At 46.8% G+C, this 26,897-nt stretch overlaps 1 protein-coding gene and 1 long non-coding RNA gene across 7 annotated transcripts in view; one reads left to right on the top strand and one right to left on the bottom strand.

The window, feature by feature from the left end:
* The window catches only part of LOC140631114 (uncharacterized), a 33,582-nt gene extending 17,665 nt beyond the window's left edge, over window positions 1–15,917 (bottom strand). The window contains exons 1-2 of the long non-coding RNA XR_012028775.1: window positions 15,571–15,917; window positions 15,035–15,168 (exon numbers count right to left, since the gene is read on the bottom strand). This is a non-coding gene — a long non-coding RNA (uncharacterized lncRNA). The remainder of the gene's footprint in view (window positions 1–15,034; window positions 15,169–15,570) is intronic.
* ALPK2 (alpha kinase 2) overlaps window positions 1–26,897 on the top strand; it is a 115,657-nt gene that overhangs the window by 42,924 nt on the left and 45,836 nt on the right. For all 6 annotated transcript variants that reach the window (XM_072822321.1, XM_072822363.1, XM_072822337.1 and 3 more), the window contains one exon: window positions 1,180–2,914. In XM_072822321.1, coding sequence (XP_072678422.1) covers window positions 1,180–2,914 — 1,735 coding nt within the window. The remainder of the gene's footprint in view (window positions 1–1,179; window positions 2,915–26,897) is intronic.

Consider the following 26,897-nt stretch of genomic DNA (forward strand, 5'->3'; position numbering starts at 1 on the left):
AATGAGGCATATCTGAGCAGGCATCTGACGATTGAGGGCTTACGAGCACATGTGAGCTTGGGGAGACAGAGCGATGCTTTCAGTGAGAAGAGAGAGAACAAGAAAGACTGTGTGCCACTGAGGGCCTGACACTAATCCTTCCAGGTTATCTATTTGTGCACATTTTGTTCAGATCAGTCAATAAATATCTAAACATCACCTCTAATTCTGGCTAGACCCACAGCTGCTGCTTTCTGAAAAGTGCTTTTTGACTTAAGAGCTGGATAATGCATCGGGTGAGACCAGCAATGTTATAGCTACACTGAGGTCAAATGAGATAAATGAGTGCAAATTATAAAGCAAGTGTAATGGGTTTTTATTAGGATTGCAGAGCCTGGAGACAAGCCCTAGTGGGAAAGGTCAGCGAAGCCGGTCAGGCTGGAGGCTACCCGGAGCTCCAGTCAATAAAGGGAGGAGCCACGGGAGCACTGTCTCTCCTGGTGGAGGGAGAGCAGGCTCAGCATGGTCCAGGATTCAGTTTCTTCCCTGTTGGGCCAAAGCCGAGCACCTGGCTCTGTCTGTGTAAGTCAGGATGGCATGTGGACCTGGGTTTCCAGCTAGAGGGGCACACGGGGTGAGGTTTAGACTTCAGAGTCATGCAAAATTAAGAGAAATGGCACTATCCTCCATACACATAATCCCGGCGTGATACCTTGACACCCTCCTGGCAAGAGCCAGGCCTTCTTAGCATGGGCTTCCACAGAGTTATTGCTCATGCTGCTCCCACTGCATGAAGTAGGATTCTTCAGTCCTTCGTGTACAATGACTCACTCCAGAAAATTGTGTTTTTCTCAACTTCCCATAGCATAAAAAGGACTTAAAAGGAGAGATGAAGAAACCAGATTATAAGATGTCTCCCCATTCATCTGAATAATTCTCAAGCATTTTTCAAGTTGGGGTAAGATGGTGGAAAGTTTTAAGGGAAAATGCTGAGCTTCCTGGATTCTCAGCTCGAGGGCAACTGGAGCCCAGGGGCTGGTTGCCTCTGACCACAAGCCCCCTTCCAGGGAGACCACAGAAGATCTCCTGGAGGGTGCAGCTAAAACCATGGTCGTTTTCTGTATGCCATGACGTGACAAATGTTGGCACGTCCATCATCCAAAACATGGCAAACTTACCTGTGTGTTCTCTTCATCCTAGCTGTACCCCTGATGACGCTGCCGTGTATCAGATCTCTGCTAAAAACTGTTCTGGAATGATTTGCTGCTCTGCTTCTGTTGAAGTCAGGTGCTCAGCAGAGAACTCGCAGCTCTCTCCTAACCTGAAAGATGGCAGGGGCCCAGGTTGGCCACCTGCAACAGAGGCGTGTGCGCAGGGCAAGACAAATCAGCTGGGGGAGAAAGAACCTCCTTGTGAGGGTGAAGAGTATGTCTCGGCAGGTAGTCCCGTGTCTGCTGACTCCCCCTCCTCCAAATTCAGCCCCTCGTGCTCCCTCCAGTTATTGGCCAACAGTGACACTAGTGCATCCAGGTCTGAAAATCCCTTGGATGTTACGGGAACGAGGCCAATGGAAGAGGCGCCTGGTCCGGATGACACAGAGGAAGTTGCAGTTGGGTTGCTTTTTTCTGATTCAAGTACAATCCCCACTAAACAAAATGTGTGTTACCCCAGGACAGCGCATTCCGAAGTATCGAGGCTAAGGGATGGTGCCTCAGGCAGTGATGGCCTTAAGGAGGAAGTCTCAGACTCTGGTCATCCGGATCCTAAAGCGCAGAAGTACATCAGCTTCAGCCTGCCACTGTCAGAGGCGACCGCATCCGCTTGCCCAGGTGACAGGGACACAATCAACCAGCAAGGCAGCCCACAGGTGTCCAGCGAAGACTCTGACAGTGACTATGAACTTTGCCCAGAGATAACCCTAACCTGCACCGAGGAGTTTTCAGATGATGACCTAGAGTATCTGGAATGTTCCGACGTTATGACGGATTACTCTAATGCAGTCTGGCAAAGGAACCTGCAGGGCTCTGAGCATGTTTTTTTATTAGAAAGCGATGACGAAGAGATGGAATTCGGTGCGTGTTGCCTGGGTGGGTGTGAGCATCTCCTCAGTGAAATGGGTTGTGGGCCTCGGGTGTCGGATGACACGGGGCCTATGGATGCCACCACTGGCTTCTGTGGTTATCACTCACAATCCCAAGAAGTGGGGGTGAGGAGCAGCCAAGCCTCCACCCACAGTCCCTCATCCCTGCAAACGGGGATGATTCTGACTTGGGGGCCTCACCGAGACACGACATCTACGGTGACAGACCAGGGGAGACATAAACCACCCACTGCTTCTGGGGCCGCTGAAAATGATTATCCAGGAATTCGAGGAGAAACCAGAGACAGCCACCAAGCAGGAGAGGAATTCCCCAGTGACAATCTGCTAAACATGGATAAAGCAGTGATAGAGACGGCGATGAAGCGCTTGTCTGGTGAGTTAGAGAAGCCAGGGGTGAGCCAGTGGATGGAGATCGCAGCAGACAAAAAGGAAGGGGATGGGGGGTCACTGACCAAGACGGGCTCTGAGAAACCCCCCAGGGTGAGGCGGCCAGGTGTGAGAGGAAAACCCAAAAAGCTGAGCCCCAACCTAAAAGAGAGTGCAACAGAAGGCACCCTTAATCTCCTCTATCCCAAAGAACCTGTTAAGCACCCACTAACCCAGAGTGATAAAAGAGCCGGTCTTCGTGCCAAAGCAGAAGCTGCTGATTGGAATTCCCAGTTCCCTGCAGGAGAAGGTGCTGTTCCAGCGCCAGCAGACCAAGGAGCAAAAACCCTGCAAACTCCACTGGGCTCAGGCCCCCAAGGAGCGAACTCAGACTTCCAGGGGGAAGGAGTGCCGGTCCATAGGCTGTTTGAAACAAGCGGAGTTCCAGGCTGGAGTGCTCTTCCTCAGGTAAGACTCCTCTCTTTAAAAATTGCTAGATGAAAGGTATTTGTGTGTGTGTGTGTGTGTGCGTGTGTGTGTGTGTTTCCCTTCCCTTCATATTCCTGATCACTCTACCACAGTGTAAATCAAAAGAAGTCTCCCAGTACCATTAGGGTACTTGTGAATGACAGCTGCTGCTGCTGGGAAGGAAATCTGGTTTTGAAAAAAGGCCCAGATAAACCCTAAGCCATCCTAATTATAGCAAAAGACAGATAGAAGTAAGAGGCACTAATGGGATTCTGGACAGCTGGACAAAGAAATTTGATATTTTGTCTACCGCATGTGTTTTACTAGGCAATGTCTCTATTCAGAAGGGTTCTCAAGCAAATGTTTTGGGTGAAGACCTTAAAAGAAAAAGAAAAGTCTCTTTTGGCAATTTCTCGGGAGCTCTTTGAAAATGGTAAGCGCTGGTTTTAGTCAGAATTCATCGTAAAATGAAAGATTTCGGTGCATCTCAAAGATTTGTAGAACCCACTCAGTGGTGTTGGAGGAAGTAGACAGAGTCGGTTTCCTTCGCCCAACAAATCAAAGTAGATTTTTCAACGAATGCCTGTTTTTGTTTTTCTTAGATCACAAAGTATAAAAGAGGCTAAGAAGGTACCGCCGGGGAATAAATTTGTTTCACCCTATTACCGATTGGGGGTATATTTGAAAGAGATTAACAGGAATAATTAATGCACCAAAGATACTGTGTTTGATGTGCGAATGTCTTAAAGGCTCCCCAGGGGGCTTTGCATTGATGTTGTGCTGTGAGGCCAAGATTTTATTTTTGCAAATAACTACCTAAGAAAAGGTTTTTCAATTATTTTTACTAGATCTGTGTTCTCCCTCCGCTCAGCTTCATAGTAGGAACCTAGAGATTAGACATATTCCAAAGACGACGGAATATTCCCAAATGCACTCACAGTTACTGCACTCTCTCTGTGAAAAAGTAAACACGTACTACATTGGTTTCTAATGACCCAGTCCTAAAGAAGCCAATCTAAAAATCTCCAGATCTGAGGTAGCTTTTTCCTGAGCAAATTGTCTGCTCTGCTGGCCAAACTCACCACATAAAAGTCACATTTGTACTTTACTTTTTGCAGGAGAGCCTGCTTTATCCTATTTGGTTGTTTAACACCTACCATAGGGTGATCACATGCCAGTGACCACAGATGGGTGCCCAGGATAAGTTTATGGAGGTGGTTTAGCCCAATACTAATATGAAATTAGGTTGCAGTGTTCATTTTTTCACATCCATAAACATAGCATTTCCCTTTGTTTTCATATAATGCTCTTCCTGGATCAGCTAAGAACCTTTTTACAGTTGCTTATCCACGTTGAGCATTTCACTGGGCAAATTATCCTCATTATCAAAGGTTCCAGGGGAGGGGGGGTGAGGGGGTCAAGTGGCCGGGGAGGAGTACGTGGAGACTAGTGACAATGATAGTTTCAGACCTGCCACTGGGGGAAGCGCTTTCTAGCTTCCTCAGCTGCCAACAATGAGAGGAGCTAAAGGAAGGAGCCTTCTTAGTCCTCCTCAGCTTACACCCTAAGCTGAATTCTGAGATCCGAAGTCCTGGGGACAGCAGGCTCAGTGCAGCTAAATAAAAAGGGCCATCAAAAAATAAAAAATAAAAAAATAAAACAGGCCATCTCCAGGACCACAGGCAGCTGCCTCACGCAGATTCTTGTCTCCAGCGGAGTTCTTGTGCGACTCTCACTCCCCTCCCCAGCCATCGGCTGGAGGTCCAAGGTGTGTTTTGTGCTTTGTGGCATAACTAAAGCAATCGCCTCCGACCCATAGAGGATAGAGGTGACTTTTTAGAAAGCTTGCATTCTGCAGGTAGTAGGACTGTTTCTCCCTTTGCTGTGCTCCGTGGCAGAGCCAGCCTCTCACTCAAGGGCACCCAGAAACATGAATGGAAGTTGTCTATGGAGGACCGTCCTGTGCAGCCTCTGTATCTGTGCCATTTATCTTCCCTTAACTAAAGTGGGAAAATTTTGCCACAGGGCCAGTGGCATAGTGAGTGCAGATGCTTTTACCCACGCAAAAAGTTACTATCTAACTGTAGGAGATGCCTGTGTTTCTTGCACGCATACACAATATGGCCAAATCTAGAGCAAAGGGCTAAATATCATTGGAAACGTGATACAAAAGCATGAGAAGGCCCCTGGGAGCTAAATCAGACTTTTAATTTTCTTAAATACTGCTGAAGAAAAAAATTGGTGAATCTTTCTATAACTAAGTCGAAAAGATATTTTAAATATTTATTCTCAGGCAACTGAAGCTTGTGGGAACTTAAGATATGAAACGGTGACAAATCCTCGGTTGGGGTAATATTAACAAATCTGCCCACTCTTGACTCTTGCCTGATGCACTTACCTTTAGGTGTCTTTTTGTAGAAACAGTGGCCACCAGCTTATCTTTTAGTCGTTTGTCTTCATCTGTATATTGCTTTTAGCATTCCGAGGAAGGGTCCATACCTCTAATTCTGCATTTTAAAAATAAGACTAGATTGTAGAGTATCTCCTGCCTAAACATAGGTCTCCAGGTGTACTTACTTCCGGTCTTCCTCTCCTGCTTTTATGTTGCAAGGCCATCTTGTTCTGATTTGTGTTGAAATAGTACTTACCCAGGCTGGGACTGGAAAGCCCCCAATTTCTCTACGTTTATGGAAGATTCCAAAGTTAATCCCAGTTTGGGAGTGGAAACACTGAGAGGGTACCCCAGGCTAACTTGAATCATCTTCAAGGGTCACACTGCCAATCCCAATCCTTCACCTTGGTTTTGCTCTTCTTTTATGATCCAACTCAGAGGCATGGCCTGACGACCCGCCCATCTTAAGTTTCCTTGTAGCCACACTGGGGTAAGATCATCCTCACTCTTAAATCAGAAGTGCTGTGTCTGTCCTTCTGCATTGCTGCCCAGCTTCACCCCAGGGAGATTTGCATTTCTCTTTGGGCTCATGGGATCTCAAGTGCACAGTATGAAAGTGTAATCTTCGGTTCTGAGAGTTAAGCATCCTCTTGATCAGGAATCAGCACTAAGCACAGAGGGTGAGCTCCTTGGTGGCAGGGAGTTGGGTCACTGTATTTTGTTCACTGCTATGTCCCAAGCCCTTGGGTTCGGGCTGGCCACGTAGTAGGCACTCAGTAGTCGGAAGAGTAAGTAGCCATACGAGATGAGATTTAATTCCATTAATTCCATAATGATCAATGGTTTCAACCACTTTATGGCCTTTGGTATTATAAGTAGACCCTCTGGTTCCCTTCACCTACCAATTTTCCACTACCAAATTGCTTCCCATTGCTCTTTGGGCCCTGGGAATGGATTACTACGTACTAAACTGTAAACACCTTGCACGCGGCTTCCCTTGTGAGTGCTGGTGATTCACATATAACTTGGTCCCATCAGTGCCTTGTTAGCTTGCCCAGATCGCTGGCCAGACCCAGGGAGACCTTACCACGTGCCCCTCGCATTGAAGACCCTCTGCCATACTGCCTCCATCTACCTCTGAGTGGCAAAGCAGACAAACTCACTGGTTTCTTCACCTGGAAAATGGAGCATTCTTTCAGACGTGTGGTGTTTCTTCTGTCTTCTTGCCTTGGAATGCCCTCGCTCTGTGTATTGCCAGCTCAACTCCTTTCTTCTTTCAAGGCCAAGATCCTGCAAGGTACTTCCATTTGCACCCCACTCCTGAAGCACAGTCCTCACCCTTCACTATGATTTCTCTTTCCAGAGAAACACAGCTTTTTAAAAACACTTTTAATTTATTTTATTCATGAGAGAGAAAGGGAGAGAGAGGCAGAGACACAGGCAGAGGGAGAAGCAGGCTCTATGCAGGAAGCCCGATGCGGGACTCGATCCCAGGACCCCAGGATTACACCCTGAGCCGAAGGCAGATGCTCAACCGCTGAGCCACCCAGGGATCCCAAAACATAGCATTCTTATTCGCATACTCTGTGTGGTATAGTGAGCTCTGGGCCTGAGTTTGAGTCCTGCCTGACTGCCTGCTGACTCTGTGACCCTGGGAAAAACCACCTATGCTCTCCCGGGTCCACTTTCTTCATCTAAAACAGAAAACAGGGCAGCCTGGGTGGCTCAGCAGTTTAGCGCTGCCTTCAGGGCGTGATCCTGGAGACACGGGATCGAGTCCCATGTCAGCCTCCCTGCGTGGAGCCTGCTTCTCCCTCTGCCTGTGTCTCTGCCTCTCTCTCTGTGTGTCTCATGAATAAATAAATAAAATTTCTTAAAAATAAATAAATAAATAAATAAATAAATAAATAAATAAATAATACGGAAATAAGAATAATGCCTGATAGGGTGTTGTGAGGATTAAAGCCTTGCATGTAAAATGCTTATCACAGTACCTATGGTGCAGTTAGCATGTAATAAGTATTATCATTTTTATTTTAATATTTACCTTTTTAAAAAAGATTTTATTTTTGAATACTCTCTATACCCAACATGGAGCTCAAACTCACAACCCCCACATCAAAAGTCATATGCTCTACTGCCTGAGCCAACCAGGCCCCCCTATTATTTACCTTCTTAATACATATGTCCCCCCCCCATATTAAAGACATATTTGAGGGCTGGCTGTGAGTAGTTTTATACCTTTCTAAATTGAAATTTTCACTGAGACACTTGTACATGCACACACAGTTCTAAGAAACCACATGGAGAGATCCTTATACACTTTGCCCCCTTCCCACTTTGCCAGGTTCCCCTGATGGTAACATTTTGAAAAACTATAGCATAATATCACAACCAAAATATTGACATTGATACCATCTAGCCATCTCATTCAAATTTTCCCAGTTTTACTTGCTGTGTGTCTACCAAAATTTATCACCTGTGTAGGCTCATGTGATAAATGCAGTGTGACACTTCATGCTAATCGGAGTTCAGCCTCGTAGCTAGGCAGGCGATACCATAACACAGTATGTGGCAGCTTGAGATGTGCATGGCCATCCTGTGACAGGCAGGACACACAGTAGGTCTCCAATAAAAATTTTTTTTTAGCATAGGAAAACACCAAGCAGATAATCTAAGCCTCTTTATTTTTTTTTTAAGATTTTATTTATTTATTCATAGACACAGAGGGAGAGAGGCAGAGACACAGGGAGAGGGAGAAGCAGGCTCCATGCAGGGAGCCCAATGTGGGACTCGATTCCGGGTCTCCAGGATCACACCCCAGGCCGCAGGCGGCGCCAAACCGCTGCACCACCAGGGCTGCCCTCTAAGCGTCTTTATAATGTAGTTTTCATCTCTGGGACAGAGCAACCTGAGATTTGAATTCATCTGCATAATAAAATGCAAACACCTCCAAACACCTCCTCCGCCACCCAATAGCAACTATTAAAACAGACTCCAGAAGGCTGATAAGCCAGCTCTCTACTGATGAGAGGAAGGGCCGAAGTTTATAATCGCTCATCTCTTAGCACGCAGCAGTCAGGCCTCTTGTCAACACCATCCCACGGCTGACCCAGCAAGTAACACAAACATTTGTTTTGTTTTTAATCACAAAGCCTGCTGTGCTGCTTCTGCCAAATGCCATTACTGCCCTGCACCTGCAGGATTAGCGGGTGCCCTGGCTCGGCTGCAGTAATTGTACTCAGTGATTGTTAAATAATCAATGGAAAGTCATTCGAAGCCCCAGCTCTGCTACTAACAGTGCAGTCTGCAGACCAGCTTGTCAAAGAACAGAATCTCAAATCCTGCCCCAGCCTTGCTACATCAGGATCTGCATTTTAACCTGATTCCTAGGTGATTCGTATACACACTGAAGTTCCAGAAGCTCTGGTCTACAGAGAGGAGGTCTTTCTCAGATTAAAAAAAGACCCTAAAGCAGTGGCCTGGCTGGTTGGCTGGGACCTTAAAACAGTCTGATTCCTGAGTTCAGCCCCCAGAGTTTCTAAGGTAATTTGGTCTGGGTATGGCTTGGGCATTGGGGGTTTTAAAAGCTCCTGGGTGGTTCTCTGTATCTACAAATTTGAGAATCGTAGCTGTGCTTTAGAACCATCCCTGTATTTTCTACATGTAGAGATGCCTAAGCCCCACCCCTGGAAGTCCTGAAGTCAGGCTTGTACACCTGTTGCCTTAGTGGAATGGAAATGGAAGGGTCCGCTTGGAAGGGTCCCCTTGGAAGGTTCCCCCGGGAGGTTGAAGGTTGAAGACCCACAGAGCAGGGCTGCAGGGAGCTGAAGGTCGTAGGCTTCATGAAAGCATTCTTTGAGGGATTCTTGAGCCCCCTGCCCTTGATTTCCTTCCAGTCTTAGCTGAGTAACAAAGCCCCAGGTTATTCACTCCTTTTCAAACACACAATGAGTATTCTCCGCACATAAGATGTTGCTGCTCTCGTGCAATGTCCACATTCCTGAAACACCTCATATTCTGCAAAAATCACACACTTTAAATTATCAGGGCCTCTGGGGAAAATAGCAGTCCCTGCCGGTCACTTCAGAAACAGGTCATTTGAAAACCAATGACAAAAGCAAAAACATGTGCACAGGAAGTTCCTTCACTTGGACTGTCCAGGGAGGCAGCTCGGGTTGGCCGGTGGTTGCTGGGGCAGATATTAAAAATACACAAGAGGGGGACCTGGGGGGCTCAGTGGTTGAGCATCTGCCTTCGGCTCAGGTCGTGATTCCGGGGTCCTGGGATCTAGGTCTTGGTTGGGCTCCCCACGGGGAGCCTGGTTCTCCCTCTGTCTATGTCTCTGCCTCTCTGTGTCGCTCACGAATAAATAAAGTCTTAAAAAAAAAATACACAAGCTAACTGAGTGGAAAGGCTGGTAGCCCTCTAGTAGGGCAAGTCTGAGGGTGCCCCAGCTTCAGGGACAGAAGTGAGTGTCTGTGGGTGAGTGCTGGGGAGCTGGGCCTGGGGGTGGCGGTGGGGAGTGCCTCCTGAGCTCAGACACAGGCCTGGAGTGCACGTCTCAGGAGAGAGGAGTGCCAGGACAGGCCTCATTTTTAGCTTTATTCGAATATACCCAGAGAGTCTCTGCTGCCAATGCAAAAGTTGGGTTGCAGTCTCTTACCCTTTCCTGCTCAAGATTCTCTACTTTATGCCAGGGCTCCTGGGCCTAGGAGAAATCAAGAATGAAGCAGTGTAGCATCTGCATTATACCGACACCATCCCCCTACTAACTCCTCTCTTAGGGAGCACTCCCTACAGAGCAGGTGTTGTAGCGCAGGGTCACAGGGGGCCCAAGGCCTCTCCCCAGCCCAGGGGCCCAGGGCGGCGCAACACCACGCATCACCACTGCAAGGGTTTGGATTATCTGCACTGGGATCATCCACAATGGTGCTTGTTTAGGAGCACAAATCTCTAAATTTTACCTTGGGCTTGTTGGATTTGCGCTTGTAATGAGCACCGTAGGTGGTTCTCCTGCGCAAGTAAAACTCCAACGGTGAGCTTCGTTAGATAGAGACCCCGAGTGACTACTACCACCTGAGGCATTCCCGGAAAGAATCACGGGATTTGGGAAGCAACAGGAAGTTTAGGGCTTGTCGAGGGTAACCCCTTTGCCCTAAGAGGGGGGAAAACACCTCTTGATGGATGTTTCTCTGCTTTCTAGTTGGCTTGCTATAAACGCAGCTTGCTCTTCACCTGTCCGGCCGCTGAAATAAATACAGATCCTGACTTCTTGTAACTAATCCAGAACAGGTGTGCCATCTACAGCTGAGCTTTATTTTAAGGAGGAGTTCAGTGACAGGAATTTGAGGGGTAGCAGTGGAGGCCGGAGAGAGGAGGGTCGCTTGGCTGCTTGGGTGGGTTTAAGTCCCTGTAGCAAAACTCTCATCAGTTCTTTGGGTGGGAGCCAGGTGCCAGAGACATGCTTTATTGGTGGTTTTTTGGCTATGACAGAAAGTGAACTGGCTTTGCTGATAATGGGATAGGAAAGATGTTGAACTAACCATCCCTCTGTCAATATAAATGATAAAGCTGTGGCAGAAAGGGGTGGGAGCAGTCCCCAGTAGATCACCAGATGAACCAGACAAAGTAGAGAGTACAGAATTAGACCCAAGAATATATTGGAATTTGGTTTATGATGGAAATATCCTTTTAAGCTTTAGGAAAGAAACAATATCTTCGATGCTGACATGATTAGTCATCTGGGTGGAGGAAGAAATAAGCCCTGTATCTTGCAGTGGACCCCAAATAAACTCCAGATGGATCTCTGAGTTATATATATTTAAAACCCCCAAGCTATAAACTACTAGAAAAAATATTGCAAACTATTTTTAGGAACTTGAAAGCCATGAGATCTTCTTGGGACACAAAGAATGGAAAAAGAAAGAAAGAAAACATTGATCATTTTGGTTACATTGAGCTAATGTCTATATAACAAAAAATGTCAGAAACAAAAGTAAACGAAAGTGACAGACTGGAAGAAATGTGTAGGACACACGTAATAGGCAAAGATTAATTTCCAAAGTATATAAAAAACAGATAAGAAAAAATATTCCTAGCAATTGAATTTTAAGGAAAGGTAAAAGTAAATAAACTCAAGGTTCGCAGAAGAGAATATACAAATGGTTGCTAAACACATAAGATGTTCAGCCTCATGAGTAATTAGGAAAATATAAATTAAAAAAGTATCTCTCACCCATGAGATAGGCAAAAAACTTACAGGATGGTAGGTAATATCAAGGTGTTGAGACTATGGAGAAATGGGTACTTTGTCAACAAGAGTGTAACGTGGTGATATCTTTTAAAATTAATAATATCTTTTAAAATTAATTAATATCTTCTAAAATTAAAAGGGGCATTACCCACTATACTGCAGTTTCATGGGCGCAAGAGACACGTACCATGAAGTAGAGCAAGAAAAGTATATTACAGAATGATTCACACAACATGGTACCAGGTATGCTCCCCCCTGAACCAACCCATAATCATATATGTCATTTGTACATACACAGAGAAGTACATAAAATTACCTTCGTTAAATGTAGAAGGATCCACACCAAAATGACAACCACGATATCTGGCAGGAGAGGGCATGTGAATAGAAAACTAGTATTCGGATAGGTGTTTAGTAATGTTATAGTTTTTAAGGAAACTGTTCCTTTGTTACTTGTATTCTTGAAAACCAGTATGTTTTAAAAAGAGAATAAACTGAGGTCTAGGAATCCGTGATTTGGGGCCTAGTTCTGCCATTAACCAGCTCTGTGTCCCTGAGTCCACTTCTCCTCTTCCTTGGGCCTCTTCCCTCAGTTTTTCCTTAAACTGAAGGCGTTAAACTTGATCTCTAAGTTTCCAAGGCTCTAAAGTTCCGTGAATCCCTAATTCCACATCAGCTACCCAAATAAATGTCAAATAGAATGGAAGAAAATGTGGATCTCAAGGAGGAGGAAAGCCTTTCTAAGCATAAGGGCAAAAAGTGATAAATTTGACAATGTAAGAATTTTGCATGTTGAAAACCCCCAAGCAGAATTTAAAAACAAATAAAAAATTTAGAAAAGTACATATTGGAGGTGTATAGACAAAGAAAGCAGCATAAGAACAGATGAACATCTGATCCAAAATAGGCAAAGGAATCAAATAGTTCACAAAAAAAAAAGTACAATTACATCATAAACTTATCAACTGATTTTCTTCCTTCCTGCCTTCCCTCCTTCGTCAGTTTTCAGAGATTTGCTTTTAAAGAGATGATATCACCAGCTGATAAGACTGTGAAGGATCAGGCTTTCTTCTATGCTGCTGGTGGTGGGAGTGCAAATTGCTATCCTGTTCCTGGGTGGCAGATTGGCAATACTTACTAATACCTTTAAAATGCGAACTTTGGCCCAGTAATTCGCCATACGAGGTGATCAGCGCTATCAACAGAGCTAGGTGGACAAAAATGCTCATTGCGGCCTGACTTGTAATAAGGAAACTTTGGGACCAATCTAGATATTTAAGAGCGGAGGCGGGGTGGGGATGGTTAAATATTGTGGTACAAAATCCTTTGGAACACCACGCAGCCATCACAGATCATGCTTTGAAGACATTTAAGGATGTGAAAAGATGCTTGTAAACAAATGACGAAGCAATCTGTGTGTGTATGTGTGTGTGTGTGTGTGTAGTCTCTTTATTGGAAAAATGAGGTTTCATGAGAGGAAGCTCCAGCTCTTCCCCTGTGCTCCCCCAGACCCTAAGGGAAACCCCTGGTCATTTTTCTGTCCAGTGCCTTTACACCTTGCTGCAATTCTAGCATAAACGAGTCAGTCTCAAAATCACTTACTGAGCTCTTCCCTAAGAGAACTGACAAAACCTGGTGGCTTTTAAAAGGAAAGAGCCGGGTCCGTGGGTGGCTCAGCGGTTTGGCGCCTGCCTTTGGCCCAGGGCGTGATCCTGGAGACCCAGGATCGAGTCCTGCGTCGGGCTCCCCAGCATGGAGCCTGCTTCTCCCTCTGCCTGTGTCTCTGCCACCCGCCCCCGCCCCCCGTGTCTATCATGAACAAATAAATAAAATATTTAAAAATAAATAAGTAAAAGGAAATAGCCTCAGGGGCACCTGGATGGCACAGTTGGTTAGGTGTCCGACTCTGGATTTCGGCTCAGGTCATGATCTCAGGGTCATGAGATCGATGGAGCCCCGAGTTGGGCTCTGCGCTCAGCGTGGAATCTGCTCCTTCTCCCTCTGCCCCTCCCCCATTCCCTATCAGCTCTCTCTCTCTCTCAAAGATAAAAAAAATAAATAAAAATCTCTTCTTGTCTTCCAGCTACTTTGCAACATAAATAAGCTCCATTCCATTTTCCTTGAAAGACGATGTATGTATATATGATAATACTACAGCTTTTCTAAATCCCTTAAGGGGCTGCCCCAAATCTAGCAAGAGAACCTTTCTCTTTGATCAGTGAAAAGTAGTTCTCTTTGATGCTGAAAGTTAGATACTGCATAGAGGCCCCATGAGCATCCAAGGGGCCTAAATATTGTTAAAAATAGAACCAGTAAATATAGATAAAATCCCCTTTCTTACCACTTTCCTAGAACCGTATGTGGTGAGACTGCACTAGGTAAGATGTTACACCCGGGGGGCGGGGGGGGGGGGGGAGGTACTCTATGATGGTAAGCAAGGTGTCCTGACTGAATATTTATATCTCCACCCCACCCCCCCAGTCATATGTTAAAGCTCTAACTCCCACAGTATTGGATTTTAGAGGTGGGGCCTTCAGGAGGTAATTAGGTTTAGATGCCATCGTGAGGGTGGAGCCCCCATGATGGGGTTAGTGTCCTCGTAGGAAGAGAGACCACAGCTGGCCCTCCCTCCCACCCTTCCTCCCTCTCCTTCTCCCTCCCTTTCCTCCCTTATCCCCCTCTCTCTTACTATCTCTCCCTCTCTCCCTCCCCCCTTCCATGTGTATGTATATGTGTGTCTCTTTCTCCCTCTTCTCTCTCTCTCCCTCTCTTTCTCTCCCTCTCTCTCCCTTCCTCTCCTTCTCTCTTTCTCTCCTTCTGTGTTTGAGTGTGGATATATGTGTGTGTCTCTCTCTCCTTCTTTCTCTCTCCCCCTCTCTCCCCCCGCTTCGCTCCCTCTGTGCCACGTGAGAAGGCAGACATGTGCAAGCCAGGACAAGGGTCCTCACCTGGAACCACACTGGTTCTCCAGAACTGTGAGAAATAGCGTTCCTGTTCCTTCAGCTGCCCAGGCTATGGCATTTTGTTATAGCAGCCCGAACAGACTGAGACATAAGGTCACCCTCAGAATTCAGAGCCCCCCGTAATTTGGGAACTACTTGGTGCATTAATGTAATAAATTACCAAAAATCATCCCTATAGTCTACAGTAGACTAAACCAGAGGTTATTCAGTGGGAGGCTGTAAGTTTGTTTTCTATTTTTAAGATTTTATTTATTCATGAGAGACACAGAGACACAGGTAGAGAGAGAAGCAGGCTCCCTGTGGGGAGCCTGATGAAGGACTCCATCTCAGGACCCCGGGATCACGACTTGAGCTGAAGGCAGACAGACGGTCAACCACTGAGCCACCCAGGTGCCCCTGTAAGTTCTTATGAATGATGATCTTGGTATTTTTGTGTATTTTGTGTTCATGACATGACACTTCTATGACACTCTCGTAAGGCATTTTTCTGAAATGGCATTTTTACTTACCAAAACCAAGCAATAAGCGAGTCATACCAGGCAGTTGTGTAGTTAAAAAGCATCAAGATGAAGCTGTTGTGGAGCTTCTTGTTGTGGAGAACTCGTCATCTCGAGTTCTGTACCTGGTCCAACGTCTGCACTGACTGTAGAGAGAAACAAGGGTTGTCAGCCATAAAAATAGCAACAATTCATAGAGTGTTTGCATCTTCCAGCTACTATGCCAATGCCCTACGTTTGGTATTAATCCCTGTGATCAGAGTGTGAGCTGGCCCACGAAGCTCAAAGAGCTTAATTAACAGGCCCACAGCACATCTATTTTAAGTGATAAACCTGGAATTCACATTCTGAGGAAATCAGATCAGCACAAGCACAAATTGAGGCTGATGGTTGTGAGGGCCAGTGTGTTCTGATGGGCAGGAGAGTCAGAAACGTTGAGGTCAAAGAACCGCACTGACTGACTCCAACATCCAGATGGTCTATGAAATTATCTAGTTGTCACCCGAGTCACCTGCAGCTACGAGTGAAGACAGGTTCCAGCTACTCACTGCCTGAAGATTTCCTTCGTGGCTGGGGAGGTTGTCTGGCCACACGTGACAAGGCAGCTGGAAGGAGGAAACCTCACTTTCCCGTAGGATGACTCTAAGGCATGTGCCACACAGTGTTGTAGCAGGGCCCGTGGATTCGGGCCCCTGTGTTCACGGCTGCAATATGTTCAGCCCTGTGCTGGCTCCTCCCTCCCCTAACTCACACTCCTCCTCTCCCGTGCTCCCTGACGTCACCTCCCTGAGAAACTAACTGCACCCCCGTTCTTGTCTCATGTCAGCGTTTTGGAGGGCTGACTCAAATGAAGACCACTCCTAAAGCCTCCAGTTAACGTGCAATCTCCCGTCCCTGGAACACAGAGGGAACTCTCTTTAAAGGCTTGAGTGTGAAGGCGTCTGGCCAATGCCTCAAGGCCTAGCGTTCAAATGCCACTCGTTTCATAACACTTCCGGAATCCTAATGTCCCCGCCTAACCATCCTGCCCTGATCTGCCCTATGGCTCTTCATTTCACCGACTTTAGAGCTATTGCTGCAAATCACACTAGATTAGATGGACAGTACACTGATTCTGCAGGGGTCAGGGACAAGCCGTGTTGAGAACGTCTGGTGCCCGATGGTTAGAGATGCCCAATAAACGTTGCATTGAACCCAGCATTTGATCACAACCCACTTGTGAAAGGGGGTTCCAACTCAGCCAGTGTGACAAGAACTTCAGAAACTTTGTAAACCAAAGTAATAAGAGAAGATTTGAATTGTAATAATTCATCTCAAACCATACAGTGGTACAAATGTGGGAAAGTGGTGTTTTAGTTTACTAGGGTTGCCATAATAAAATGCCACAGACTGGCCGGCTGAAACAATGGAAATTAGATTCCCCACAGTTCTGGAGGCTGGACATGCAAAGCCAAGGAGGTAGTTTGTCCAGTAGGTTTCTTCTCGGGCCTCTCTCTGTAGCTTGAGGATGGCCACCTTCTCCCTGCTGGTGTCTCGTGTCTGTTTGTGTCCTAATCTCCCTTTCTGGCAATGACACCAGTCATATTGGATTAGGGCCCACCTGAATGACCTCATTTTACCTTAATTACCTCTTTCAAGGCTCTCTCTACAAAAATCATGTCATTCTGAGGTACAGGGACTAGGACTTCAACATATGAATTGGGGAAGGGGACATTTTTAGCACAGAACGAGTCTATAAATCTCTCACAGACCATTTTGGGGCATACGTCAAAAAGAATGAAGATCTGGAAAGTCAGTACTTAAATATCTCAGAACTCAGACTGGGAAACTCCACAATTCCAGAGAAGCAAATATGCCCAGTTTCTTCTTATGAAATGAGGATGGCTGGATGCTGGCTGAGGGGCCACCTGGGCAGATTGTCCAGACCCAGGTAACACGGTGGGAGGCAGAACAATGGCTCCCAAGATTAGGTCCATCACCCCCGTTCCTAGAACTCATGAATATATTATCATACATGGTGTAAGGGACTTTGCAGACGTAAGTTAAGCATTTTGATTTGGGGAATTTACTCTGGATTCTCCAGTGATCCAAGTGTAGTCACGAGTTCTTAAGTGGGAGGGAGAGAAGAAGGTCAAAGTCCAAGAAAGATCTGAAGACCTCCACTCCGCTGGCTTTGAATTTGAAGGAAGGGGCCATGAGTCAGTGAATGCAGGCAGCCTCCAGAAGCTGGAAAAGTTAAGGAGATGTTCTTCTGGAGCCCCTAGAAGGAATGTAGCTTTGCTGCTACCTTGATTTTAGCCCCATGAGATCCATGTTAGGCTTCTGAATTGCAGAACTGTAAGGTAATACATATGTACTGTATGGTAATATGTATGTATTCTTGTAGGGTAAGACATATGTATTCTTATAAGGGATTGAGTTTGTGGTAATTTGTTGCAGCAGCCACAAGCCACTACTGCAGACAGAGAGGGTAACTTAAAATCAAGGTACCTTGGGGACACCTGGGTGGCTAAGTGGTTGGGCATCTGTCTTTGGCTCAGGGCAAGTCTCTCATCAGGCTTCCCGCGTGGAGCCTGCTTCTCCCTCTGCTTGTGTCTCTGCCTCTCTCTGTATGTCTCTCATGAATAAATAAATAAATAAAATCTTAAAAAAAAAAAAAACACGACAACAAAATACCTCAAAGCCAAGTCTGGAGATGTCCTTTTTCAGGTTTTTACTTTAGATATCAGAGAGGGAACCCGTTCATGACACAGGCTTTGCAAATTCCAGTGGCCTCTGGCTTAGGAAATCTGATGTGGAAGAGAAAACAACAAGAACCATGGCAATCTACCCAGAATGAGGCCAGCTTCATTTAAAATGAGTATGACATTTTGGAACTCAGGAAGCCTCGGAGAGTGAGGACAGAGCCATGGATGCCACAGCTAATCCCCTCTGGGACTCCTGGGCCCTTCCCGGACTCTCTGGGCCCTAGAACATCTCCAAGTGCACAACCTCAGGTGTCCAGAGGAGCAGAGCACACCTGCACGGGGCTGGGCTCCAGAGAAGGCCACGCCCACTGCAGGGCAGCCTGGAGGAGGCGTGGACCCCTGAGCAGCTCTAGTGCCCGACCTCTCAAATGGGACACTACTGACTTTGGGAGCGGGGCAGCTCTGTGTTAGGGACAACTGTCCTGCACACTGTAGGATGTTTAGCAGCATCTCTGGCCAATCTCACCCTCTCACCCCTCTGGCCATTTCTCACCCCCACCGTAGCTGATAGCCAAGAATACCTCTAGACATTGCCAAATATCCCCTGGGGGAGGGGCAAAAATGACCCCATGGCCATTAGCTGTGGCTCAACTCTATCCCCTCAAGAGTGACAGGAGAGGAACAGCTAGGTCATCTCAATCTGCACTGCCCAACAGAGACCTAACACAAGCCACATACACATAATTTTTTGCATGTCCACACAGTGAGCAACCATCACCACCATTTAATTCCAGAATATTTTCATCATCCTCAAAAGAAACCCATACTCATGAACAGTCATTTCCTATTCTGCTCTTCCCCAAGCACTTGGCAAACTTTAATTTGCTTTTGTCTCTGCAGATTTGCCTATTCTGGATATTTCATGTACATGCAATTGTACGTATGTGGATTTTGTGTGTCTGCCTCCTTTCACTTGGAATATTATTATCAAGGGTCATCCATGCCGATCATCTATCAGTACTTCCATTCTCTTTTAGGGCTGAATAAGATCACACTGTATGGACATACCACATTTATTTTAATTCATTCATCAGTTGACGGACATCTGGGCTGTTTCCACTTTGTAGCAATTTTGTGTGGACATATGTTTTCGGTTCTCTTGAGCGAATGCCCAAGAGTGGGGTTGCTAGGTGTCTTTACATCTAACTTTTTGAGGAACCACCATACTGGTTTTCAAAGCAGCTGCACCATTTTATATTCCTACGGTAGTGTACAGGGGTGAGCCGCACACATAACTTTACTTTTTTGGAAGCTATATTTTGAAGTTATAAGACCTAGGTAAAGTAAGCTTTTATTTTTTGTTAATTAAATATAACCAAAATATTATTTCAATATATAATCCCTACACACAAATGGATATTTTACATCCTTTTTTTCTGGTATTACGTTTTCAAAATGTTACACTTATATTGTATCTCAATCTGGATGCTAACTATTCACTGGAAATGAGCTATACTCAGATTTCATGAAATTAGCAATCGAAAGAGTTAATTCACATACCCAAATTGTTCCAAACCCACTTAAAAATTTTACTGTGTGAAAAGAAATTTCACTGTATCACATGTCAGTTTTTGAATTTACATGTGAATTAATTAAAATTAAATAAAGTTTAAAATCCAGTTCCTTTAGTTACACTAGGAACATTTCAGGTGTTCATTAGCCACAAATGGCTGATGTCTTCTGGATTGGACATCTCAGCTCTAAGTTATTTTTGTTACAATTGTGATTTTTAAAAAGCATACTGCCCCCGGCCTCAACCTGGGTTTCTTTTTTTTTTTTTCTCTCCTAAAACTGATTCGATGACAAATTATAATTTTCCTTTTATTAAAAAAAATTAAGTTTTCTTTTTCAGGGTAGTTTTTGGCAAAATTGAGCAGAAGATAGAGAGAGTTCCCATATACCTCCTGCCCCTACACAAGCACAGCCTCCCCCACTATCAACATCCCCCACCAGCATGGCTGGTTATGATCGATGAACCTCCACGGACACATTATTATCACCAGAGTCCATGGTTTACATTAGGGTTCACTCTTGGTGAAATCTGATGTGGATTTGGACAAATTCTGTGGGTTTGGACAAATGTATAGTGACATGCACCCACCATTATGGTGTGTGGTTCTATTTTTTTTTTTTTTTTTGAGAGAGAGAGAGAAAGAGAGAGAGAGAGCGGAGGGAGAGGGAGAGAGAAAAATCTTAAGCAGGCTGTATGCCCAGTGTGGAGCCAGACCTGGGACTCGATCTCACGATTCAGAGATCATGACCTGAGTTGAAATTAAGAGTTGGACGCTTAACCGACTAAGCCACCCAAGTGTCCCTGTGGTTCTATTTTTAAAAGAAAGGGCTGCTTCCTGTATCTCCTATATTTCTGGCCGTGGTCTACCAGTTTGGAACAAGTGGCAAACAGTAGCAATTGTCACCCCACGAGCCCCTCCAGCCTCCCAGCCTTAACCCCAAGTAGGCTCTACTTTCAAGGCCAGGTTCTAAGGCAGCCCCCCACTGCCAGAGCCTTGCGTCCCAGTTGGCATCCTGGCAGCCCTGCTGCTTGTTGGGCAGGCTCCACTGTGTCTCTTATATCACTTTAAAAACAACATGCCACCCCGCCCCTGAGCCATCTATCAGGTTACCGTCAGGACAAAAGGGGACACATTCCAGTTGTCTTTGAGGTCACAGGTTATTGGGCTTGGGAAATCAGATGTGGAATAGAAAGCTGGAGGGGAGAGGGCCTGCATTTCCCTTAAAAGTGAGTTTTCATCATAAAACATCAAAGGGCTTAGGTCTGAAGGTCAAGATTCAGCATCAGCATCTGCCCAGAGGCAGGGAATCTATGGCCCCTTCCCTCAGGGATTTTGGGCTTGTGTGGGATAGTGCTTCTCATGCTCTCACGTGCATGCCCGTCACCTGGGAGGTTGTTGGAAAGCAGCTTCTCATTCACCAGGTCTAGGGAAGGGCCTGGGATCCTGCACTTCCAGTAAGTTCCCAGGGATTTCCAGTGAGCACACTTTGAGCAACCAAGGCTTCCCCCAGAAAGTATTCAATGTCCCCTGGCCTTCCCTTCCACCCTCCCCCATCACAGTCAACTGCCCAGTAGTTAATAATAGCTGATGTTTATTGAGTTTAAATATGTGCCAGGCACTGTGCTAAGACCTCAGTAGGTTAGCTTATTTAATTATCTCAACAACCCAACCAGATAAATCCTGTGGCTATCTGGGCTCTGGGTTGGGAAGTGGTGCAGCCGGGCTTTGAACAGAGTCTGCTTGACTCCAGGCCCTCTGCCCTCACCATGTTACATAGCCCCCTAATTCCATTTTATTTTATTTTTTAAATTGGTTTTATTTATTTGAGAGAGAGAGAGAAAAAAAAAACACAAGCAGGGGAGGGGAGCAGCAGGCAGAGGGAGAGGGAGCAGCAGACTCCCCGCTGAGCAGGGAGCCTGATGTGGGACTCGATCCCAGGACATGGATCATGACCTGAGCTGAAGGCAGGTGCTTACCCGACTGAGCCACCCAGGCGTCCCCTCATTCCATTTTAGGTCTGAGTTCCTTAACTGTCTTTAGGACAAAAATAAACTCTGATAACTGTAGCTGCCTCTGGTGAAGGGGACTGAATAGGTGGCAGGGGTAGGAAGGACGCTTGTCACTCATACCCTTTCCTCGTGCACCTTGTGAGGGTCTTACTGTGTGTGTGTGTGTGTGTGTGTGTGTGTGTGTGTGTATGACCTACTCACATAAAGTAAAGAATGGGGGAAAAAAATAAGCCCATGGCCTTCACAGTCAGAACCATACATCAATATAGGGTCAGTATCAGGCCAGTTCCCAGGGCAAGGGGGTCAGATATCTTTCTCCAAATTGGGCCTCCAACATCATTGGTGCAATGGTGAAGGTTCTTCAGGCTCCGGCCATAGCCTTCCCACCCTCGGGGAATGTAGGCAATATCCTCTCCTAAGACACTCCCCACATGCGGCTGCAGCAATCTTCCTGAAACCTGAATCTGGGACTATCATTCCCTTGTTTAAAAGGACAACACTTTCCCAGCCCGGGCCAAACCTTGCTGAACCTCTCTCTACGGGACTAAATCTGAATGCTTTGCACAACACATATGGCTCTCCATCTCCAGCCTGTAGGCTCTTTCTCCTTTTTTAAGATTTTATTTATTTATTCGTGAGAATCAGAGAGAGAGAGAGAGAGAGAGGCAGAGACCCAGGCAGAGGGAGAAGCAGGGTCCATGCAGGGAGCCCGATGCAGGACTCGATCCCAGGACCCCAGAATCACTGCCTGAGCCAAAGGCAGACATTCAACCACTGAGCCACCCAGGCGTCCCCAGCCTGTAGGCTCTTGCCACTGTCTCCTTGCCACCTTGCCCTTTCCACGAACCCCATACTCTCGTCATTCCAGATAACCGGGGGTTCCCTGCCCCACTGTCTTATTCGTGCTGTTTCCTTGAACTGCCCTCCTGATGGAACATTTGCTGACCACCCTTAACCTTCTTTGCCTCCTTACACAGAAAGTAAATTCCAAGAAGACAGTCCTTGGCTGCTCATGCTCTTTTCCCAGCGGCTATGATGAGGCCTGGCACATGGAGAACTTTCCATAAGTGTTTGCTGAATAAAGGAATGAAAGAATTAAGGCATGGCAATGCAGAGGCAGCAAATAAATGGATTCTGGATCTTTCCCTCATATGTTTGTCCCTTCCCCTCTCCCTGAAGGAGAATTGATTTCTCCCATAACATTTTTAAAAAAGATTTTATTTATTATGTGAGAGAGTGGACACAATAGAGAGCAAGAGCGAGCAGCGGGGAGGAGTAGAGGGGAAGCTGAGCAGGGAGCCCAACACGGGGCTCGATCCCAGGACCCCAGGATCGTGACCTGAGACACGGGGTTCGATCCCAGGACCCCAGGATCGTGACCTGAGACACGGGGTTTGATCCCAGGACCCCAGGATCGTGACCTGAGATGTGGGGTTTGATCCCAGGACCCCAGGATCATGACCTGAGCCAAAGGCAGACACTTATCAGACTGAGCCACCCAGGCGCCCTCCCCCATCATGCTTTATTCCTACCTCTCTGCTAGCCTGTTTGCTTGCTCAGCTGGGCTGCTACCCCGTAGGCACGTGGAGGCAGACTCTGGGTCTGATTCATCTGTGAATGTCCAGAGCAAACACAGTGCCTGTCACCATGATCTGCTCAACTGAATTAAATCTCATTAAAGAGGCAAGACAAACATGAAAAATCACATTCCCCCACCCCCTCCGATGTGCTGCCTCCACGGCAGTTGCAGAGCTGAGGAGCGGGGTGGGGGCGGGCGGGAGGTAAAATTGCAAATTCTGTAAGTTCCCCTTTCTGCTGATGCTTGAAAAATTATCTTTCTGAGTCAGCATAGGTATTTTGATACTGCCTTGAGATTTCAGGCGCGCGTGTGTGTGTGTGTGTGTGTGTGTAAGTGATGGCTTAAAAACAAGTGCTTTCACATTTACCATCAAACTGATGGTGTTGGTAGGGAAAATAATCTTCCTGAGAACCGCTTAGTACTTCATCTGTTCCATTTCTTTTTTTTAAGATTTTATTTATTATTCACGAGAGACACAGAGAGAGAGAGGCAGAGACACAGGCAGAGGGAGAAGCAGGCTCCACGCAGGGAGCCCCATACGGGACTCGATCCCAGGACCCCAGGATCACGACCTGGGCTGAAGGCAGATGCTCAACCACTGAGCCTCCAGGTGGCCCCATCTGTTACACTTCTAGCTCATCTGACAACACACATAAGGAATTCCCCAGTCCCTGCCTCTCGCTCAGCAGGTGGGAGCGCATCCAGCTCAGGCCTGGGCTGGTCCCATTAGGACGTCCTCAAGCGGCTGGCACCCATCAGAGGGTCCAGAAGCCGGGCAGCGATGAGGGCTAGACCTTTGGTTGTACTGAATTCCCTTCTCCCAACAGGCCACTTGGCACAGAAGCAAGCAGAACCTCCAAGCGAGAGCCAGCCTTCCCATAAGATCCTGCTGCTAGGACTTCATTCTAAACCTCACGTGCACACCATCTCGTCAAGTGACAAAGTGTCACTGCTGAGCAAACTGAGGACTGTGTGGGAGGGAAGGCCCATAGGACAGGCTGGGAAAGGAATGGGATGCTGTTGAGGGTTGAAAATTGTCCCCCCAAATTTATGTCCACCTGGATCCTCAGAATGTGACCGTATTTGGAACTGGGGTTTTTGTGGATGTAAAAAGATGAGGTCACAAAACAGGAAGGATTTTTCCCTAGAGCCTTCAGAGGGAGCATGGCCCTGGGGACACCTTGATTTCCAGCCTGTGGCCTCTAGATCCCAGAAAATAATGTGTGTTGTTCTAAGTCACCCGGTTGGTGGTCATTTGTCTCTGTAGCTCCAGGAAACGAACACGGTTGCCAACAGTGTGTGCAGGGATATGTCAGGAAGAAAAATGTCTGTTTTTCCATTTCTGCCTCCTGGGTCCACTTCCAAAGTAGCTCAGGAGACCAGGGTTGCCTCAAGGGTGAGGTGAAGATGGCCATAAGGGTTGTGGAGAGGAAAGCAAACAGATGGAAAGAAAAAGGTGTCTGTTCTTATTTTTGTTGAGGCAGGACAAGAATTTTTAGTTGGATTTTGTTGAGAGAGGGGTTTTTCTAAATTCCTTTCCTCTTATTAGGCCAGGGAGCCTTATGTCTGCACGATCAGTGGGAGTGCGTGAGGGTCTCAACAAGAGTACGCCCTTGCTGCCTCCACGGCAAGGGCCCTTGGAGATGCTGGGACAAACAAAGCTGACAGAGTCAGGGTCTCGAGGGGCACATTATCCAGGCTTCACGTCTCCTGGCGTCAGGATCGGGCTAGCACGAGCTAGGGAAACAGCGAGAACAGATCTTTCCCCTGCTTCCACTCTGGGACACGGGGAGTAGCCCACCACCCACCTACCAGCGTGGACAACTCAGACGCCAGCTCCCACCTGGCCCAGCAGAACCAAGGGCCCGGGCATCCTTAAAGGGATGGTCAAGTGATTGGCTCAGAGGCAGGCCTAGGCAGAGAGAAAGCTGTGACTCCCCACACAGCCCTCAAATTCCTATATGTGATTGAGAGCTCAAGAGGAAGACAAGGTCAAAAAAAAAAAAAAAAAAAGAGAGGAAGACAAGGTCAGTTCCAGGGGAAAAAAAATAATAGTACAGGGCTTGCATTTCCTCGTGCCTATGGGAAGAAATATATGAATTTGCAAGCCGTCATCAGTGCAAATATCAGTTCAGCATATTTTCTGCTCTCCTGGTTCAAATCACTGCATTGAACCCCAGACATTGTCTTTCTTTCTTGGGTCTCCCAGTATTTCCCTAACAACTTCAGCTTCCCGAAACTTCTCTGTTTCCTCCCCGCTACAAGGGGAGAGGTGATTTTGACGGCTCCGTGAATTTCTGGTCCTATCACCACATTCCTCCTTGCCCTCCACCCAGCCTTTGATCCCCTTCATCTTCACAGTGCGGAGGCTTTCAACCTGAGCCTTCCAGCGCACGGTGTAACTGTGCAACTCCGTGCCCGTGGCACGTGGACGTGGCCCCCTTCAGTGCCTGGTGCCCACTGGTGCACACGTACCGATGTCTTCCCGGCAACCTGCATTTGGAACCTCAGTCACTCATGGTAGAAACAAGAGGTGCTTCTTGCTCTCTGCTCTCTCTCTCTCCTCAAAAAAGAGCAGTTGGCAAAAAAAAAAAAAAAAAAAAAAAAAAGCAGCTGGCTTCGGTTTAGATCAAAAGAAGACTGAGGCCGAGCAAGCAACAAATGATTAGAGACAAAGAAGACTTAAATTTTAGGAGAATATATATATTAACCAAAGCACAGGCCCCTCGAGCAACTATTCAGGTAGCAAATCATCTCGACAGAGACCAAGAAGAGAACCCTACTCCAAAGAGGCAAAATTTTCCTGCTTGTGTTGGCAAAGAAGCACTGGCCCAAGAACAAATTCGATGGATTTCACTCATTCGGCCTATTTTTTGAGCACCCGCTGGGTGCCTTGCACCAAGGTGAATAAGACGCCCTAGGAAATTTTGCTTCTCCTGCTGAACCAGGCTGTCTCTGAATCTAATTGGGGAGCTGTATTGCCTGCTGAGTCTCTATACTATCCTTCTAGAACTGAACTTTCTGGAGGGACATTCTCGAAGCCAAACGTGAGCATAGAGCTATCCTGCTACTTACTAGAAGAGACAGATGGAAGGGAAGGGACTCTTCAGGCCCCAGGCTTGCATTTTCTCATTTTTGGCAATGATCATCCAAGACAAGTGACCTGCCCATATTTACGTTTATATTCAGATTTTCCAAGCGCCAAATTCCGTCACTGGTGTGCATCACGAAGCCACGCTGAACAGGCAGGGTAGGAGCGTAATAACCATGACAGGTATTTCCTGTTTCTAAAGTTGACAAGAACTTGCTTTGTACCATGTATTATTGTCGGTGGAGTACAGTAATTGCTACTACGCTGGTTTTGATTTTGCTCACAAATTCTAGAAACTGTGAAGAGAGAGACTGATTTGAAAATGCGCTCCTAGAACCTGACTAAGGGTTAATCCCCCCCTGTTATCCAACCTGAAATCTACTTAGAAGTTTCAGGCTGTGGGAAGTAAACCCCACGACTCACCCCCAGCTCCAGACCCAGGGCAGGAATTCAGTCCGTGGCCCCGTGGGCTCCGAGGAGGAGAGATCTCTGGGCTCCAGGGGGCCTGGAAGCCCCTGAAATGATTTGCAAAGTTGTGTAGGTAAAACAAAATTGGAGGGGAAGAGCCCATAACTTTTCTCAACTGTAAAAAGGCTGAGCAGATTTGGGGACTGACAGCCCCTGACCAGAAGGCTTTCATTGGCTTGGACTAGGCCTGGGAGGCTCCAGAGCTCTGCAGGGTGGGGATCAGGAGCCGTCCGCCGGCACAGTGCAGCCTGCTGGATGCACGAGGCCTTCACGGCAGGGAGGGAGAGGCAGCAGCGTGGGGGGGCAGGACGAGAATGAGGACATGGGGCCCCACGGTGCCCAGCCCACCCTCTCCTTCCTGGCCTTCTCTGGGGTCCCCACAGGCTCCTTCTGGGCCGGGTAGGTGGGTATGATGACAGGCTGCGTCTTTCTCTCTAATAGTTCTAGTTCATAGAGAGGATTGGGTC

This window comes from Canis lupus, chromosome 1 (assembly GCF_048164855.1).
Source record: "Canis lupus baileyi chromosome 1, mCanLup2.hap1, whole genome shotgun sequence".
NCBI lineage: Eukaryota > Metazoa > Chordata > Mammalia > Carnivora > Canidae > Canis > Canis lupus.